This window comes from Capra hircus, chromosome 26 (assembly GCF_001704415.2).
Source record: "Capra hircus breed San Clemente chromosome 26, ASM170441v1, whole genome shotgun sequence".
NCBI lineage: Eukaryota > Metazoa > Chordata > Mammalia > Artiodactyla > Bovidae > Capra > Capra hircus.
Window position 1 is genome coordinate 18522703 of NC_030833.1, and position 18166 is coordinate 18540868.

The 18166-nt window shown below is 45.7% G+C and overlaps 1 protein-coding gene across 35 annotated transcripts in view; it reads right to left on the minus strand.

Annotated features, from left to right (window-relative positions):
- TCF7L2 (transcription factor 7 like 2) overlaps positions 1 to 10083 on the minus strand; it is a 200368-nt gene extending 190285 nt beyond the window's left edge. For 13 of the 35 annotated variants that reach the window (XM_018041243.1, XM_018041212.1, XM_018041213.1 and 10 more), the window contains exons 1-3: positions 9374 to 10083; positions 9017 to 9083; positions 8652 to 8776 (exon numbers count right to left, since the gene is read on the minus strand). In XM_018041243.1, the coding sequence (XP_017896732.1) occupies positions 8652 to 8776; positions 9017 to 9083; positions 9374 to 9562 (381 nt within the window). In that variant the 5' untranslated portion in view covers positions 9563 to 10083. The remainder of the gene's footprint in view (positions 1 to 8651; positions 8777 to 9016; positions 9084 to 9373) is intronic. The other 22 variants (XM_018041220.1, XM_018041218.1, XM_018041240.1 and 19 more) reach the window with 4 other exon arrangements.

Here is an 18166-nt window from a genome sequence, read left to right on the forward strand (position 1 = left end):
ACATAGAGATACCCAGAGATGGGAGAAAAGCAATGCAGCTTTTTCAGCCACAGAGATCTCATCCTCAAAGGCAACTCAAAAACTTGAAACCCTCCATTGGGTTTTCCAACACTTAAGTGAACTTCCTGTAGGATGAAGATTAATTTTGTATGCCTACTCACTCCACTAAACTGGGAAGAGGGGGAGCATTTGCTTTATTTCCATTTTTATGAATCACCTAGCTTTCTATTAAAAAAAAGAAGAAGAAGAAGAAATCCAGATTCATTTCCTAAAAAGTTCTAGTTTAGGGGAATTCTTGGTTCACCTTCCTCCCCGCTGTAGCTACCACCAAGAGGCACTTGTAAGTTTAATTTACATGTCATTAGCATAAAAGACAAAATAGGGGCCTAAGTATATCTAAGACCTTTTCTTAGGTCACCAGTCATTTTTCAGGACAGTGACAGCACCCCCAAGCCCTATGCTGGGAGCCTCTTACATTTAGTGGGAAATAAACTTCTGACCAGGTCTCTGGGTGTCTGTCTCCCTACCCCTTTAAAAAGTGCCAAGGGGGCTTCTAACTTCTACAGGGAAGGCAAAACCAGCACAGACTGGTAGGTATGGAGGCTTAAGCATTCCTGCAAAGATCCAGACACAGAACATCTGTACCCTCCTAAAACAACAACTTAACAAAGGCAACCCCTTTTCTCTTCCTGGCTTTCTCCAGAAATTGTGCTACAACAAAACACACGCCTTTAGACACAGGAACAATCTCTCCTACTGTCTCGACGTTCCATCAAATGTCTATTTACCCTCATTAATTTTTTCTTCTCTTTTCCTCAACCTGAAACCATCAGCCATGAGTCAGAGAACGATCATTAACTTTTACAGCTTTCATACACATCCACCTACTCACATTGGGGGAAAGAAGTATTGACTTGCAACACTGCCTGAGACCAAAATTCTCTAAGAAAAAAAAAAAGGTAGAGAAAATCACTTTGAGAAAGTTGTATCTATAGGTCTATGCGGGGGGGGGGGGGGGGGGGGGCGGCGTAGCTACATTTATTATTTATTTTTTCCCTACTGTGGTGCAGTCACTGCAAAAAGTTACAGTTGAACTTGGTTATGGTGATGGGCATTTCTGGATTTGTTTTTTGAGGGAAAATTAGATGATTTTCTTTAAACATCAAACCATAATTACAGTTCTTAAACTGTTTGGGGGAGAGAAGAAGAAAGTGAAGCAAGTTTCCTGCTTTTGTCCAAAACACATTTCCAGCATATAAACACACGTGGGCTAAAGTGCTGAGACATGTTCCTAACACAGCATTTCTCATTAAAAGTTGCTACACTAACACTCTTAAAATAATGCCCCGTCATTACTCCACTTAGCAGTCACAGTCCTGCAACTCATAACGAATTAATTTGCATTAATGTGGGTTTCATGTGTCCTTCCCTGGGTATGCCATTGTGATTCAGGCTTAATAAAACTGACAGGACAATAACATAGTGCCTTTTATTTCACTTTCCCAAATAAACCGACCCACCCAAAGACCCACACAAATCCCTCTCGATTTTTTAAAGCATTTTGCTAATATATTTAGTACATCATAATTGGCCCAGCACGCAAGAACCTAGTTATCTTCTCAGTAAATATTTATAGCATCACTCTTTCCCATTCATTCTGCATTTTCTTAGAGAATCTCACTGTAGCCTACATCTGCAATTCATTGACTTTACAATTTACCACATGTTGGGATGGGAGAGGTCTTAGCTCTATTTGAATCACTACACAAATATGCAAGTGATTTATCGGTTTCAAACTAAAGACTCCAAGAGAAGGACTTCACTTTTCCTGAACATTACTTCTTCTGGCAGACCATGAACAATTACAGTTCGTACTAATTAAGCTCTGTAAATGTGCTGTGCCTTACTAATGCCTACCAGGCCTCAAATTTATTTTCATGATGCCAAACTTTAGCGAGCAATTTTAACTCCTTCAGAGCTGATCCCATTAACAGCCATCCCTTTTCCCTGCAGAAAGAGTTGTGTGGGGCTACTTCATGACCAAAAAAAAAAAAGAATAAAATATAAAAGACCAAATTATCAGCCCCAAATCAGATATGCCTAAGGAAGAAAACAGCCTATCCTAGGAAAACCGAAGAACACCAGGGCTGATAACCCGTTCAAAGATCCCACAGCCCCATCTCTGTAATGAGCTGTTAAGGGATTCATATCTGTCCCAGAGGGCTAGTAAGTTTCTGCATTCCATTGATTAGAAAATAAAACCGTTCAGCCTCCGTCTTTAAGTTTGGGTTGGATGGAGCGAAGGACCCAGCCAGAAATGAGAGAGCCATCAGCCCCGCCCCTCTTTGCCAAAGTTTCCCACACACCTCGGAATCCCACTCCCCCTTTGCCATGTGGTCCCACACACACTAGGACAGCCCACTTCTTTTTTAAGAATAAATGACAATGCACAAGGTAACTGGCCATCTCTCTCACATCGGGGGTCTTCACCACAGATGCCCCATCCCCAGACTCTTGCACGGTGGGAAGTCACATATCTGCTGCACAGAGCTCTTTGGGTGAAAAGTAGATTGGAACCAGTTTTTACTGAGCACATCAATATGGTTGTTAATACCATCCCCCACCCCACCTCCCAGTCACGGTATTTTCACCTCTCATAAGAAACTTCTAACTCCTAATTTCAATGAGGCCATTTTTGTTAAGCCCAAATCTCTGCCGCATCTTTTTATGCCTTTCTAACCTTTCTTAGACAAGCATTTATTCTGCCTTCTCTGTTACTTTTCTATGTCCTCCACCAAGACACCACTGCACATTTCCCAAATGAATGGCCTTCCCATTCCCAAAGCAAACTTGGATTTTTTTTTCTCATCTATTAATTCTTTTAATCAATTCTCCTCACTCCATGTCACTTTTCTTTTAACCCTCACGTTAACTATCGCACTATGCAATTGCGTGCGTTTTCCCTTCCAGCTCAGTGAAACATCATATAAATTGAAGGGCAGCCTCCCATATCAGGTTTCTTTAAGTATTCTGGGAAATAAGCACAATAAAGACAACAGGGTCTCAAAAAAAAAAAAAAAAGTCAAGAAAGAAAGGAAAAAGGGATAAACCAGAAGAAAAGGAAAAAAGATCCAAACACCTAGAGCAACTTTGCTTTTGAAAAACATTCGTGCAGAGCCCCCACTGAATTTCCATTCCTGAAAGTGCTCTTTATAAATGTGTATAACAATAGCCTGGAGGAAAAGTACAAGTCAGCTGCCAAAGGAGGAGGGGGTGTCTGTCTCGGCTGGCTCAGATTGTAGGGGTGGGGGTCAGTGGCGGGGGAGAGGGCAGCTTTGGTGATGGGTTGTCCCCACCACCCCCCAATCTCATTGCTTATAATTAGTGAGAGAAATTTGAGCTACTGCCAGTGTCTGCGGACCTTGAATATTATAAGGCCAACGTGGCGTCAAATATCTTAACATTCATAAGTGTTATGGGCTGTAAATAAAGCCTGTGGATTTATGACCCGGTGGTGCTTGCCAGCAAAGGACTAGGGCACATTTCTTTCAGCAGACCTGTCGAGGTGCGAGTTTGCCTTTGGTTGTAAAATTAACCATTTCCTTCACAAATGTGCTCAATTATAAGTCAGAGTTGAAGACTGACTTACACGGTTGCCAATATCCACTCCCAGAAGAAACTCAGACGCCCACATCACACACCCCTTTCAAAAAGAAAAGCCTCAAGAATTTGATTCATCCCCCTCCTCCTCCAAACTTCTGAAATGTGTCACCTCGAAACAGTTATAAATGCGGTTAAAGATATTATCTAATTCCACTCACCAAGACTAAAAAGCTTACACCTACTTCCTTGGAAAGTGCTTATTTATTTGGCAACGCCATGGTTTAAAAAAACAAAAAAGGAGTAAATCACTCCTTGCCTGAAGTCCCTTCCCCCAATATAATGTCATCTACTTCCTGTGTAGGAGAGTCTTTGCTAAATCCAGGTTGTCTCAGACTTAACTGCCAATAAACCAACTTCCACAGAACTTCCAGACAGCTGGGGAAAAGGTCCCCGGAGTTTTAGTCATGGTCCAGAAACACGCGTCCACACAAAAATTTGCAGCTGTCCTGTCTCTGCAGTGCATTTTTAATGTGACTCGGGGGCCCCTGTTGTGAAACATCTGACAAAATGTAAAATCCTCTTAGACACCTTCCAGTTTACCCACCGAGCCTGTGTAAGAGAAGTTGCACCAACATTTCTCCACCAAGAAGTCTGGGTGCTTTTCGTATGCACACAGGCACCTCGTGGCATGTGAGGAAACATTCAAAACCTGGAAAGGCTTCTACTGTAATCTTTAAAAGCACAGCCTCTGGTGCAACTATTAAAATGCTGGTTTTCTAAAGCAAATATTTTTTTAATGGCGTGCAGAACTGCAGTTATCCTGAACTGCTAACAGAACAGCATTCTTGATCTGCCAGCCCCCGGAAACCTTCCTGTAACTTTTTCACAGCTTGCTAAGAAACAGAAAGCTGACCAGTTTCCAGCAGGGACTCTAAATGAAATCCATATCAGTAAAATTAAAATCAAGGCGGAAAACTCCCAGCCAGAGTGGGGGACTGTTTTTCTCCAAATCTTTTCTCAGTCAGATAGGGGTGCATCAATGAAAGCTACTTTCCTTCAGCAGTCAAGTTTCCAAAAACACTTCTTTCAGATAAACACTCTAGGCTCCCGAATGCCTCATAGTTTTGTTTCTGGGGTTTTCAGAAGGCTTTCATTTCAACAAACTGTGGAAGCGCTGGCATATTAAATTTATAATCATTAAAATATGACTTATTGGGTGAATGTTGAGCCCATAATCCAAACTGCAGACATTAAACCCCAACCTAGAAAGATTAGCATGGAATTAATATTGCTGCCTTGAGATTGAAATCTAAACATGTTTGCCATAAATATTTCTCAAGGAGATGAAAAACAATTAGCATAAATACCAAAGAAGGGCAAGAACACCTGTTCTTTTTCAGGGCGATAAGCATTTTATTGTTCTCTATTTAAAATGTAATGACCTGTGTAATTACAGTAATATTACATTGTTATGGAGGGGCTTGGAATGTCACACTTTGAAAAGTGTTGTCAAAACAATCAGGGGTGAAGGTGGGGGGTGGGAGGACAACAGGGAAGGACCACCATTAACCCTTCACACTCCAAGGTCTAAATCTTTTGTATTAGAAAGGATTATGTTGTTTGAGCGAGGAGAAAACATCCATTTTTCACCAGGCAGAAAGAGAAGTTGCTGCCCAGCTAAATAAAACCCCAATGAATAGGCCCCTCTTGGTTTCCTTTAAATGCTGGATTCCAAGTTCTAAAATGAATTCAAGATGCTGCTTATTTATTTGTTCAACCTAGTAGCAAACAGTTTCAGCTGAAAAGCAAATAACTTTGGATCAAAGAAGATGCAAAAGCTCTAATAACCAAGTCCTTAGTAAGAATTTCAAACCTAACTGGAATTTCGGCCACCAAATCCCATATTCTCATTTGGCAGGAGGGAAAAAGAAATGTAAAACTAGTTTTTCCTATCAACTTTAATACGGAAACAGTATTCTTATCTTTAGTATATACAAATGTTACCACAATTCTAATATTTGCAGTTCTATCACCTCTCATCTGCTTAACCAGACCTCTCGCCTTAATGCTTTTTTGTATTCGAATCTTTTTAAAAGCCGTTCCTATTACTGTATCAAAGGCTAAATTAACATGATGTAGAAATCTTTGTCATTTTAAAATAAAATTACTACTATCAAGCTTTATGGCGTCTCCAGCAATTAAAGCATTATTCTTGAGATAATGTATTATTCATCATAAGCCCATTTAATGATACTCCTTAATTCTTTACGTTCTTAAATAGAAAAGCAGAAACCAGGAACCCAAAGAGCTTGCTTTTGAAAGAATGCAACAGCTTACAGGTACACTCATAAGTAACAGAAAATATAGCAAAAAAAAAAAAAAACAAACCACCACCACCAAGGAGGGTCGGGAAAAGAATAGAGCCAATTTGTCTTTACACCTTGCCCTCAAAAAACACACTCTATGAAGCACTAAGAATTTCAGATGAGCATGAAAAGACCGCTATCTTGCCTATAGATTCCTTCGGCAGCTGTATCAAATCTGGAATTGCAAGCCGGCCTTCTGATTGAAGAGGTCAGGAGTGACACATAACAGCCTCTCAGCCTCATTTCCATGTCTCTGCTTACCGGCTTAAATAAATAACTTTAATTTTGGAGCACATCAGCTAACTCAGGTAACAGATAGGAGGGAGGAAGGGCCTGTGCGCACAAAAGATGTCTGTTGGGTGTTTGACACGCAAATATTAAAACTGCCTCCTGAGTTCAGAAATGTCTTCTCAATCTGATGTCACAGCACCAGGCCACCCGCTATGTCCGCAATTAAAATCACAAGACGCCGAGTATTCCTACAATGCCCACAAAGGGGACGGGGTGGTTAGGAGCTTTCCTTTTCGCACCGGGAAATCATTTATTTGCCTTTAACAATTTCCCTGTTTCTTAATTACAGCACAACACAACTGCTGGAGTTTCGGGAGACAGTGGGGCAAGCCTGCCAGCGGCCACAGACAGGAGTTTGCAAGGAGCCCAGAAGGGCCAGCAAGCCCGCCACCAAAGCTCAGTATTCAGATGGCCTTTCAGATGGCAAAGTGGATTTTAAAATAATATCAGAGAGACTTCCATCGTAGGGGGAGGGGAGGAGAAGGAGAAATTCTCAGGGTTACTTTGGAATGTCGCTTGGTCGGCTTGGTCATTACACAAACTCTCCGGTTCAAGATGCCCACGAGCTCCCAGAAAAAATACAACGTAGCCGGACTGTGTTTCGCCTCCAGCTGCAACCCCACAGACCGGCCCCTGCCTCCAGAAAGCGCTGGCCATCTAAGAGGAGGTCGGGCTGAAACGGTCTCCCAGCTTCCCAAGCCTGCAGAAGCCTGGGCGCAAGGGAGGGCGGGGGGAATAATTATTTCTTTCCTTGCCGTAAAAAATGACCGGTCTACCATGCCCTTGCCATTTTTTTTTTGCCGGGGCCCCAAAAAACAAGTCAAACCTGATAGTTAATATTTTAATGCTTAAAAACACTTGTAGATCGGATCGACTCCTGTCCGGCAAGCCCTCGGCCATTAGCACCGAATCCACGGCTGCTGAACAGTGGGTGCACTATTTCAAATTGCTAGCTCGAGTTACCGAAAAAGAAAAAGACAAAAGTAGTGTGTGTGTAAATAAGAGGTAGGGGGACTCAGCCAGAGAAGGTGCAAAATAACAATCGAGAAGCCGGGCACAAACGTTTAGAGATCGCGTCTAGAGATTCGGGATCCACGCTTTTAAGAGTAGGGTGGGATGGGGCGAAGCGGTTCAGGGCGAGGGCAGGGGGCAGAGGTCGGTCGGGGAAGGGGGTGAGCCCTATTAACAAATGTCAGGGGTGGGCTCGGGGCGCACGCTGAGGGAAGCGCCCCCCAGAGCCTGGCACCCCGCTCCGCCCTGAGGCCCTCAAAGTTGGGTGGCCTGCGATCAGCAGCCCACTCCCTAGAAGGACAGGCGCCCTGGGCCTCCCTCAGCCTCTCTACACCCTTGGGCCCCCGCACACCCTGGTCTCTGCCCCCCTAGGGCCCGCTGAGGGCCTTCGCTAAAGCTAGCGAGAGCAGACCTCGCTATATAACCCCAAAGCACCAAATTCCCTAGAAATACATCAAGTCCATCCGGAGGACGCCATCCCGGCTGCACACAACCCAAGAACCGCGGCTACAGGGGCCTCTCCACCCCGCGCGGCCCAGCAGAGCCCGAAGCCAGCGCGCCACGCCGCCGAGCCAAGCCACGGCGCCCAGGGCGCTCGCGGTCCTGCGGGGTGGCCCCCAGGAAAGGAAGCCCGGAGCCCCCCAAAGTTTGCGGTGGAACCCGTCTAGGAAGCGTGACCTTCCAAGGGGAAAAGGGGAGGAGGGCTGAAAGCCAGCCACCGACACTAGAAAGCTAAGCAAATCAGCGGCCGAGAGAGAAAGCCGAGGCGCTTCTCCAGGGCCCCGGGCTCCGCGCGCCCGCTAGTTCGCAAGTCCAAACGCCCGGAGGGACAATCCGCTCTCTAACACCGCGCGTCGGGCGCAGCCCAGTCACTCCGTCCCCGGCCGCGGCAGCCAAAGGGTTAACCGGGGGAAGCCCAAGACGCCACAGAAGAGGGAAGGAAGAGAGAGGGAGAGGGAGAAAAGAAAGAGCCACACAGTCATCTTCCCAGGGTGAAGAAACAAACACCACCAAAGGGGGCGGGGGCAATCAGAGCGCAGAAGGAAAAAAAGAAAAAAGTTCTTCTGATTTTTTTTTCCCCCTACCACCACCCTAGCAGAGCCCTGCTTGGAAAGCAAAGTCTCCCCAACATCACGAGGCAACAAACTGAAAGCAAGAACATGGCGAAGTGCAAACACATCCCAGTCCACAAAAGGCAGAAAAGTTTGGAGAGTTTCGGGCTGCTGGGCCACGAGCGGGGGAAGGGAGGCGGGGAGGGGAGGAGGCGGAGAGGGGGAGGGGGAGGAAGGGGAGGGGGAGGAGGGAGGGGGCAGGGCAGGGGCCGCATGCGGGGCCGCGCGGGCGGGCTGCGGGCGGGGGGCCGGGCGCGGAGGCACTTACAGTTCGGGCGGTGGGCGAGAGCGATCCGTTGGGGAGGTAGGGGCTCGTCAGGTCGGGGATCATGATGAAGGGGTAGCCGGGATACGGTGGCCCCTTAAAGAGCCCTCCATCTTGCCTCTTGGCCGCTAACATGGCGGGGCGGCGAGGGGACGGCGGCGGCGGCCGCGCGGAGCGGGAGAGAGCGAGGAGAAACTTTTTAGAAAAGTGCCCCAGGTGGCCGGGGGCGCCCGGGGCCGGACCGGCGCACGGCCGGGCCGAGCAGGGCGCGGGGCCCGGGCGCGCGGGGCGGCGGGCCCCGGAGTTGGGGGCCGGGCGGGGGGGGGGGCAGCTCCGGGCGGCTGCGGGGCCGCGCGGGGCGTACTCACCTTCTTCCAAACTTTCCCGGGATTTATCTCGGAAACTTTCGGAGCGAGGCGGAGGCCGTCTTTCCGCCTTCCCGGAGGGGTGGAGGTGGGGAGGGCGAGGGGCAAACGCCACGCAGAGGTGGGGGAGAGAAGGGGGGGAGAAAAAGGATCAGCGAGGTGGGGGGTTTGGGGTGAGGGGGAGAGAGAAAAAAACAGGGTTACAAGTTTTTGCAATGGTGGCCCCACAAGCACACGCCGTCCGCCTGGCCCTGCGGCGCCCCGCCGCCGCCCCCAGCCCCGATTTCTCCCCTCTCAGCAACATTTGCCAAGCCCAGGAAATAGATTAAGAACCCCACCAGCCCGAGGGGCTTTTCCTACCTCGGAATCGGAGGAGCTGTTTTGATTCGTTTCTGATTCATTGACTAGAGACGATTTGACATCAGCTAAATCCCTCTCCGCCGAGGAGTTTTCGGAGCTCTTCTCCTCCTGCTCGCCCTCGTCTTTGAAGGAAATCAGTTCGTCGTTGGCGCCTAGGTCATCTCCTCCACCGCCGTTCAGCTGCGGCATTTTTTTTCACCCACCAGCAGCAATTTTGGAAGAAAAATGAAGTAGGAAGAAAAGCCAAAAAAAAAAAAAAAACCCAAAAAAGTTTTGCCCCCCCCCCAAAAAAAATTGCAAGAAAAAGACGAGTCCAAGGTGAACTTTTTTTCTGCTTTGGGGTCTTTTTCTCCTGGGGAGGGGAAAGAGGGAGGAGGGGAGGGGAAGGGGGGGAGATCTTCTGCACGCGTGAGTTTGGGTTTCTTTTTTCTCTCGTTCCCAAGGATCCGATCAATGTGCAAAAAAATAATAAATAAAAAAAGGGGGGGTAAAAAAAAACACACCAACAACAACAAGAAGTCAGATATAAAGAGCAAAGGGGGGGGAAGCCGAAGATACAGGAGGAGCTCGTGCCGCTCGGATTTGAGTGAGTTGAAGTTAGACTGAGAGCTTTTCAGTTCAAAGGCGGCGCTGATTGACAGATAGAAAAAGGGGGATCGAAATCCGGAGGAACGGAGTAGTCTGGGAGCGGAGATTATTGACAGGGCGAGAGGAACACACTCGCTTAATGAGATGCCGGGGGGCGGGCCCGGCCCGGTGACGTATGCATAAATAAACAGCCGGGGTGGGCGGGGCGGGGGCGGCTAACAATGATCCTTTCGGGCGCCGGGAGAAGGGAGGAGGAAGGGAAGAAGGAGGAGGAGAGGGGCGGAGGAGGAGGGGCGGGGGAGGAGGGGGGAGACGGAGGGAGGAGTGTGCAGGGGGGAGAGGCCTGCGCTGAGTGTGTGCGAGCCCGGGAGTCTGGGCGAGGGAACGGGGACTCGCTCCGGGTGGGGGGCGGCTTCAGAAAAGACAATGCGGAGTAGGAGAGGAGGGGAAGGGGGGGTGGGTGGCGATCGCGTCAGGAATCTGAGTCGAGGAAGGCGGAAGGAAAGCCCACTTGGGGGGCGGGGATGGGGAGAGGCCCAGAAAAAGTGCACTTTAGAAATATTAGAAATAAGTCTTAAGGAAGGAGAAAAGGAGGAGAGTATTGGGGAAAGGGTGGGAGGTAGGGGTTTAGTGGTTAAGCCAGCAATGAAATCAACCACCCTTGGGCGGGATGTAACAGAAGTGGTCAAAAAGAGAGATCAACCCTCCACTCTCAGAGAGCTTGGGGAAGTGGAGGGCTGGGCAAAGTTCCTGGTCATCTGCAGTGAAAGAAACTATTAACCCACGAGGTCTTCCCTCCCCTTTTTTGTTGATTAATAGTGAATCATTTCGTTAAATCGTAAGTCTCTACTAGAATAAATATGCCAAGATGACTTTTTATCCAAAAAACAATCAAATACTGTAGTGTTTGTCAGGGGCATTAAAAATATCCTTAAGGAAAAATACATGATTCTTGATTTTTTTTCAATGTAGAATGTTGTTCTTTTTTTTTTTTTTTTAAACTGACCTTGGAGGTGGTAGGAAATCAGCTAGGATTCAAAGTCCTTTCTGACTTTGGAGGTGAAAAGTTTGGGCGTTAACACCACCAGGGAAAATAAAACTGAAAGTTCACCAACCCCGGGGATCAGTGGTACTGAAGTCTTTCTGGAAGGAGATCTGAAATGAAAGCCCCCAAAGACTGACCCAATAATCAAGATGTAGATGGTTCTGGCAGGAAATTGCTAACCCAGCTGATGCTGGAAGACCTCAGGGAGGAGATGGAAAACCTGAGGGTTGAGGCAGGTATTTGTTGATTTTTAGGCTCTCTCCTGGGGAGCAAATTGATTTGCTACAAAATGGGGAAGAAAATTATGTTAAAGGGGGAAAGGCCTGGGTCCCAAAACACAGTGTTCCTAGAAAATGGAGCAACAACCCTCATTTTCTTGCAAATATCCAGTGAGAGGTGAACTGGAATCTGCAATAGGAAAGGGGACAAAAAGAACCAGGGAAAAGAAAAAGAAATCAATAGGGAATTAGCAAATTTTCTTTTAGGAACAGTGTTGGTCTAGAGTCCGAGATGTACTAAACCATTTCACCCATCCCTTAAAAACACATCTCACCTGCTTTTCAGCTGGCCCATCAGCACCTAAGGTTTCCAAAAGAAAGCAAATTTACCATGTAATATTTAGAGAGTTTCGGTTTTCAGCAAAACTGTTTTATAGGCTAAGGTCTCAGAAAGAAGACTACTAAAAATAATGATACCAAGATTGACAAGGCCAATGAATTCCCCTGCACTGGAAAAAATTCATAACCACATTTGCACACTAAAGAGCAAGATGTGGGCAAAATAAAAATGTGGTGGAGGGGGGAGGCTATGGAGGAGAATCACAGTAACTCCCAACTTTAATATTAATCAGAAAATCACAAGTAGAGTGAGAAGGAGCCTGAAAAGAAGTAAAACAAATGTGTACATTTAATCAGACAGGATTGCATAGGATACAAAGCACAGGGCTAATTAGTCTCAGCAGGTAGGACTAACCTTCAGACTTCATAAATAAATAAGGCGGGCACAGTTTCTAAGAGGGTGAGTGGAGACAGAAAGGGGATTATTTTAAGACACCAAGTAAAAACATGAAGAATGAAATGCTTCACTGTTAAATCCATGTACAAATGGATTTAACAGTTTCCTTTTTTTAGGTCTTTTCACTTGGTTACCTTTAGATTTACACATTTATCGAATGGCCATAGCTTTTCACACTTGCTAATTGTCACCTGTATACTTAGTGTGCCTGAGTCTGGCTATGTACAGTGTAGACTTTCCTAAGGCCTGTTTCAAGGCCTTATTTACTTAAATGAGAACACATTTACAGTAACTCAATTTTATGGCAATTTCTCCTGTGCAATGGTTCTTTTATTTTACTCTAACCCTGATCTGAATTAAATTGGATACTGAGGTCTTCTATGTCCTTTATAGGACTTACCTAGATAATAAAAAGTCATAAATATACTGAATCGAAATTTTTAGGACTGTACTTAACTGTTTTTAATGTCCTGGCCTGCATTTTTATCATATGTAAATACTAAGGACTTTCTTTGGATGATTAGTAACCTCATCCATTTTGGCATATGCTTATGTTTCTCATTCAAAGGAAACTCTTAACATCTCTGATTTAATTAATAAATTTAGAGTCATTCCATCATAGCACATTCACCGCATTTAATCTTGTTGCTTTGTGCCATAGAAAGACTTGAGACCAGGAAGATCTCAGAGCATCAATTACCCCTGAGTCTCTGAAAGGGCTTTAGGTAATCTGGGGGGATAGGGGAGAAATGGGGGAGGACGTGAAATTAAAATCAGCAAAAAGCAAGGTAATACAATATTTAAAAGAATGGTCCGGTTGGTCTACGATGTAGATATATCGTTTGTAGATTTGCTGTGAAATTTTAAACAACCGCTGGCTGCATCCAGGTGTTGAGGCTAGATACTGATGACTGACTCTTAGTTTAAAGGACAGAGAGTTCTGCCCAAATAGCAGGGGTTCTGAACATGGGGAGGAAACCAGACCAGTCTGAATTTAGCCTGAGCCAAGGAGTTTTGCATGTAAGAATCTAGGACTTCTTGCCTCAGAGCCGTTTCCCAGGGCCAGCCCAAATCCTGAGCTGTAAGCAGAGTGCCCCTCTGCCCTCGTTTCTTTCTCCTGCTCCCCATCCAGTGTCTTTTGGCTTCTTCGCTTCTCTGTTTTCTTCTCCCCTTCAACCATCCCTCTATTAAATCTCTGTGGACCTTGTTGCTATTAGTCTGCATTTTAACCTCAGAAATTAGTTTACCTCTCCCCCGGGAACTTCCTTGTTCATCCCTATCGGAGAGTGTGAAAGGAAGTTTCAGTTTATATATATCACTTTTCAGGCATCGGTTTTCTACTGGGGGTTGTTATGGAAGAGTGGTAAGTGTCCTCTGAAATAGGGGACTGTGCTTGAAGGGATATGGCGGAAACAGGCTGGCCATTGGCCTTGTTACCTATGACCCCTTTGTCCTGTCTCACCTGACTGGTGAAGTGGTTGGACTGGATATTTTCTTAGGTCCTTTCTAACATTCAGAAAGTCTATGATTTCATACTTTCAGCCTATACCCCCATTATGCTGAGAGGCTCACCTTTATAGGCTCACCTATATAGGCTGAGAGGCTCGGCCTATACCCTCATTATGCTGAGAGGCTCAAACTATACTGGAAGTTTGGCTTTAGAATTTAGGAAAAACAAGGATAGTCTGCTTAGATTCACCAGAAGTAGAGAATACATGTCACCAACCATACTCAGCTTCCCCAGTCAATTGGCCAGAGTCTAGTAATTAAACCTTGATGGTGTTGCATACGTGTGTGTGTGTGTGAGTGCTGTGTGAGTTTTCTTTAAATATCAGGGTTCCAGGATGGATGATCTGTTGCCACTGTGTTGGGCTTATCTATGCAGGGAGTGTGCTGACTGAGGAAAGCCAAAAAAAGAATCTGAAAACATAAGGAAGCTATAAAATGGGGAAATGTTTAGAAGCCAAAGTCCTGATTCCACTGTGATATTTTCTGTTTGCTTTTTGTTCTGTGAGGGTAATGGTTCCTTATTTGGATCTTGAGGAGAGCTACTCCTTTAGCCAACCTAGGAACACTAAAAATTGGACACCTGAGTGTTTGCAATTTTAGTGAGATGAAGAGGTAGGCAAACAGGGCTCACTTCAGCTTCCCTGGTGGCTCAGTGGTGAGGAGCCTGCCTACCAATGCAGGAGACACGAGTTCCATCCCTGGTCCGGGAAGATCCTGTACGCCACAGAGCAACTAAGCCCACGCTCTGCAACTATTGAGCCTGTGCTCTGGACTCCCAGGAACGACAGTTCCTGAAACCCACGCATCCGAGAGCACCTGCTCAGCAACCAGAGAAGACATCGCAGTAAGAAGCCTAAGCCCGCAACTGGAGGGTAATCCCTACTCGTCGCAACTGGATAAAGGCCTGTGCAGCAGCAAAGACCCAGCACAGCCATAAATAAATAAATTAATTAATTAAACATATTTTTTAAAGGGCCCACTTCACAGGCAACCTTTTATTTCCACACCCCCCACCCCTAATGATTCTATCAAGGACTCAGAGGCACACGCCCTCTTCTTGAAACCCTGAGGAACACTGTTCTGTTTTTAGCACTATTCTGAAGCGTTTGGCTTGATCACCTTGCTTCAGCTAATGACAGGTCCAGGTAATAAAGTGACAATAATGCCTGATGATCCAAGGGTTAATGGGAAGATGTATGCATTTGTACAGGGTTTCATCACCTGCCTTCATAAGCTGATCACTACCGCTATAGGCATTTGTGACAGGAGAAGCCTTTCAGAAGGCATCAGTCCTCCACAAATATACCTTTCTTATTGACAAGATGTCTTTTAACCCTAATAGTAATGGAAGAAGGCCAATAAATGAAACATTTACTGCATTACTTGCCTTATTTTGGGGTGGTGTACTTTTCCTTTCTAGCCGTCTCTAGAAGATGTTTTCAGCCTAATTTGCTCCCTAGAAATTTCGCTTGCTACAGTTATACGTCTATGACGTTTTATTGCCTGGAGCCAAGTCTGCATAAGAACTTTCTTAAGATATACTTATCCTAATGCCAAGCTACAGGAACCGAGCTGCTTTATGCTGAATTATTTGTGCTACCCTGATATACAGGGCAGAGACTGCCTGAGAGTCATTGCCATAGGGTAGGTCTAAATGTTTCTGAGAAGGGGAAAAAAGGCAAGAAAGAGGTGAAAAAAGTTTCATCTAGGTTGATGTGTAGAAGTCTTTAGAATTAATAATTGTCTATTTAACATATTAAAATGCCTGAGGTTTTCTTTTCTTTTCTTTCCTTTCCCTTTTTTTTTTTTTTAAAAAAAAAGCTTCAGTGACCCCATCCTTTTTCAGGGAACATCCTTGCCCACTCAAACCCGTTGTTCTGTTCAGAGATGTCATGGATACCAAATCCCCTCCCCTAAAGACATAGGTACTTTAACTTGAGGCAAGGACTGTGTCCACCAGCATTGAACAATCTCGTAAGGTGGTTTACGTCTATTCAAGGTACAGAGCAGGTGAAATTTCAGGAGAGGACCATACCATTGTTCCCCTTGTAATGTATCTAGATGTGGGCTAACACACCTGCTTCTGGCCAAAAGCACTGTGAGATGGAGGAGGATTCAAGGAGACACCCAGGACCAGGGTGTGAAGATTTCAGACCTGGGCCTCCAGGAATCTAGAGCAGCTTTAAGCCCCAGCCTATCCTTGAAAGAAAGTAAAAGTGTTAATCGCTCAGTCGTGTCCGACTCTGCAATCCCATGGACTGTAGCCTGCCAGGCTCCTCTGTCCATGGATTTTTCCAGGCAAGAATACTAGAGTGGATTGCCATTTCCTTCTCCAAGGGATTTTCCCAACCCAGGGATCGAACCTAGGTCTCACACACTGCAGGCAGATTCTTTACCTCTGAGCCACCAGGGAAGCACAGAGGAAGGTCTAAATCTATGTCGATCGTATCATTTGAGACTGGGTTAGAATCAGCTTTCCCCCTGCCTTGCAAAAATGCCGATTGCTTCTGCGCATTCCAGTGATATTTGTGGATTATATATCCTAATGAAACACTCATTTTGATAGGGAAAGGGAAGAAGGATGAATGATGAGTTCCGGGTCCGGAGCGTGGATTGCATACAGACAACAGCCTGCAGCACAGAGACAAGGCGCAAGGCTTCCAGCGAGTTTTGAGCAAACTCTGTCTGTTGGTGGCCCGAGGGCACACTGTTAATACCTAGCGCAGGAGCGAAGGCATTAATCGTTATTTCTTAAAGGTTCCAAGATATCGAGAGGGAGAGATTATAATGACCCCAAAACCCCATAAGAAGCACGGTACCCCTCCCAGAAATGGCTCTCGTGGAAACGTGGTCTTTCTCTAGGCCTGCATTCTTAGGCATGTTGTCCCCCACTGAGAGATGCTCCAGGTTCCGGATAGTCTGCATGCAGGACAAGCAAGCACATTCCTCCCTCCCACCCAGCAAAGGGCTCTGTGCACATGAGTGCTACTGTGTAAGGGCCTATGAGACCCTCCTAGTCCCACCAGGCTTTGCTGGCCACCCCCACCCCCCAGCAGCAAAAGTGATGACAATCTGGAAGCCAGATGAGGCATATCTGAGGGAAGGATCTGGTACTGCTGTGTTATAGTCTTTTCTTCTTTGAAGGAAACTCACATACCCCTCTTCACAAGAAGCATCTTTCTAATGTGATCTGGCTGTTCATGTTCTTTTATTGCTGGCTACACAACAGCATGTACTGTAGAGTTCTTTTTTTTTTTTTTAAGTATAATTGTTCTTTAAAAATATTTGAAAGGATGTGCTCCAAAAGCTGCAAAATGTCAACAGCACTTTTTCCCCCCCAAATGTTAAAATTGGGGGTGATTTTTAGTTATGCTTTTATACTTTTCTATACTCTCTAGTATTGTTTGGGTTTGGTTTTAACAACTGGGCAAGGGTTATTTGCATCATTAGAAAGAGAGATAATGCTCTTCTTTCTATTTTAAGAAATAAATGCTTCAGACTTGCCTTCTCTTTTCCATTCCCATCCTTCCTTGCTCGAACTGGGAGTATTTCAAGGTAGCTGTTGCTCACATTACATCTGATACATCTTTGTTGTGCAGAGCAGGCCTGTGTGCTGCTGGGCACTGAGCAGCATCCTTGATCTCTGCCCACAAGTTGACAGTGGAAACCCACTACCTGGTTGCGGAGGAAAAAAAAGAAATCTCCAGAAATTGCCATATGTCCCCTTTTGCAGGTTGAAGGGGAAAAAAATCATCCCCACTGGGCAACCACTGATTTACTGTGAACCCCATCTCTGAAAGGAATATGATAAACTCATTTTAGTAAGTCAGTTCTCAAACTGCTGATGGGGGATGCCATCCCCTCTTCCACCAGCTAATCAGGACCTGTATCAGAATGGCCTGGGGTGTTTCTTCAGACTGTACCACCTCCACTCCCTGGTGAGACCCTGTGCCTTGCATAAGGGGGCATCTTGGTCTCACCAGAAGTATTCAAATATGAATATGCGACCTAGGATAACTGCATAAACCATTCTTACAGTATTTACTCATATATGAAATGGGGGCGTAATATCTACATCTAAGTGGTGAGGATTCAATGAAATAGCATGTACAGTCACCTTGATCACAGAAGCTTTCAATTGAACAGATTTCCTTTCTTGCCCGCCTTCTTCAGATGAAGATGGATTGCCAGGATTTAGCCCATGAGAGTTGTTCAGTCATTCGTGTACCACTCTCTGTGACCCCATGGACTACAGCACACCAGGCTTCCCTGTCCTTCACTATCTCCCAGAGTTTGCTCAAACTCATGTCCATTGAATTGGTGATGCCATCCAAGCATCTCATTTTCTGTTGCCGCCTTCTCCTCTTGCCCTCAATCTTTCCTGGCATCAGGGTTATTTCCAATGAGTTGGCTCTTCATATCAGGTGGTCAAAGTATCGGAGCTTCAGCATCAGTCCTTCCAATGAATATTCAGGGTTGATTTCCTTTAGGATTGACTAGTTTGATCTCCTTGCTGTCCAAGGGACTCTCAAGACTCTTCCCCAGCACCACAATTCAAAAGCATCTGTTCTTCAGTGCTCAACCTTCTTTCTGGTCCAGTTCTCAGATCTACACATGACTACTGGAAAAACCATAGC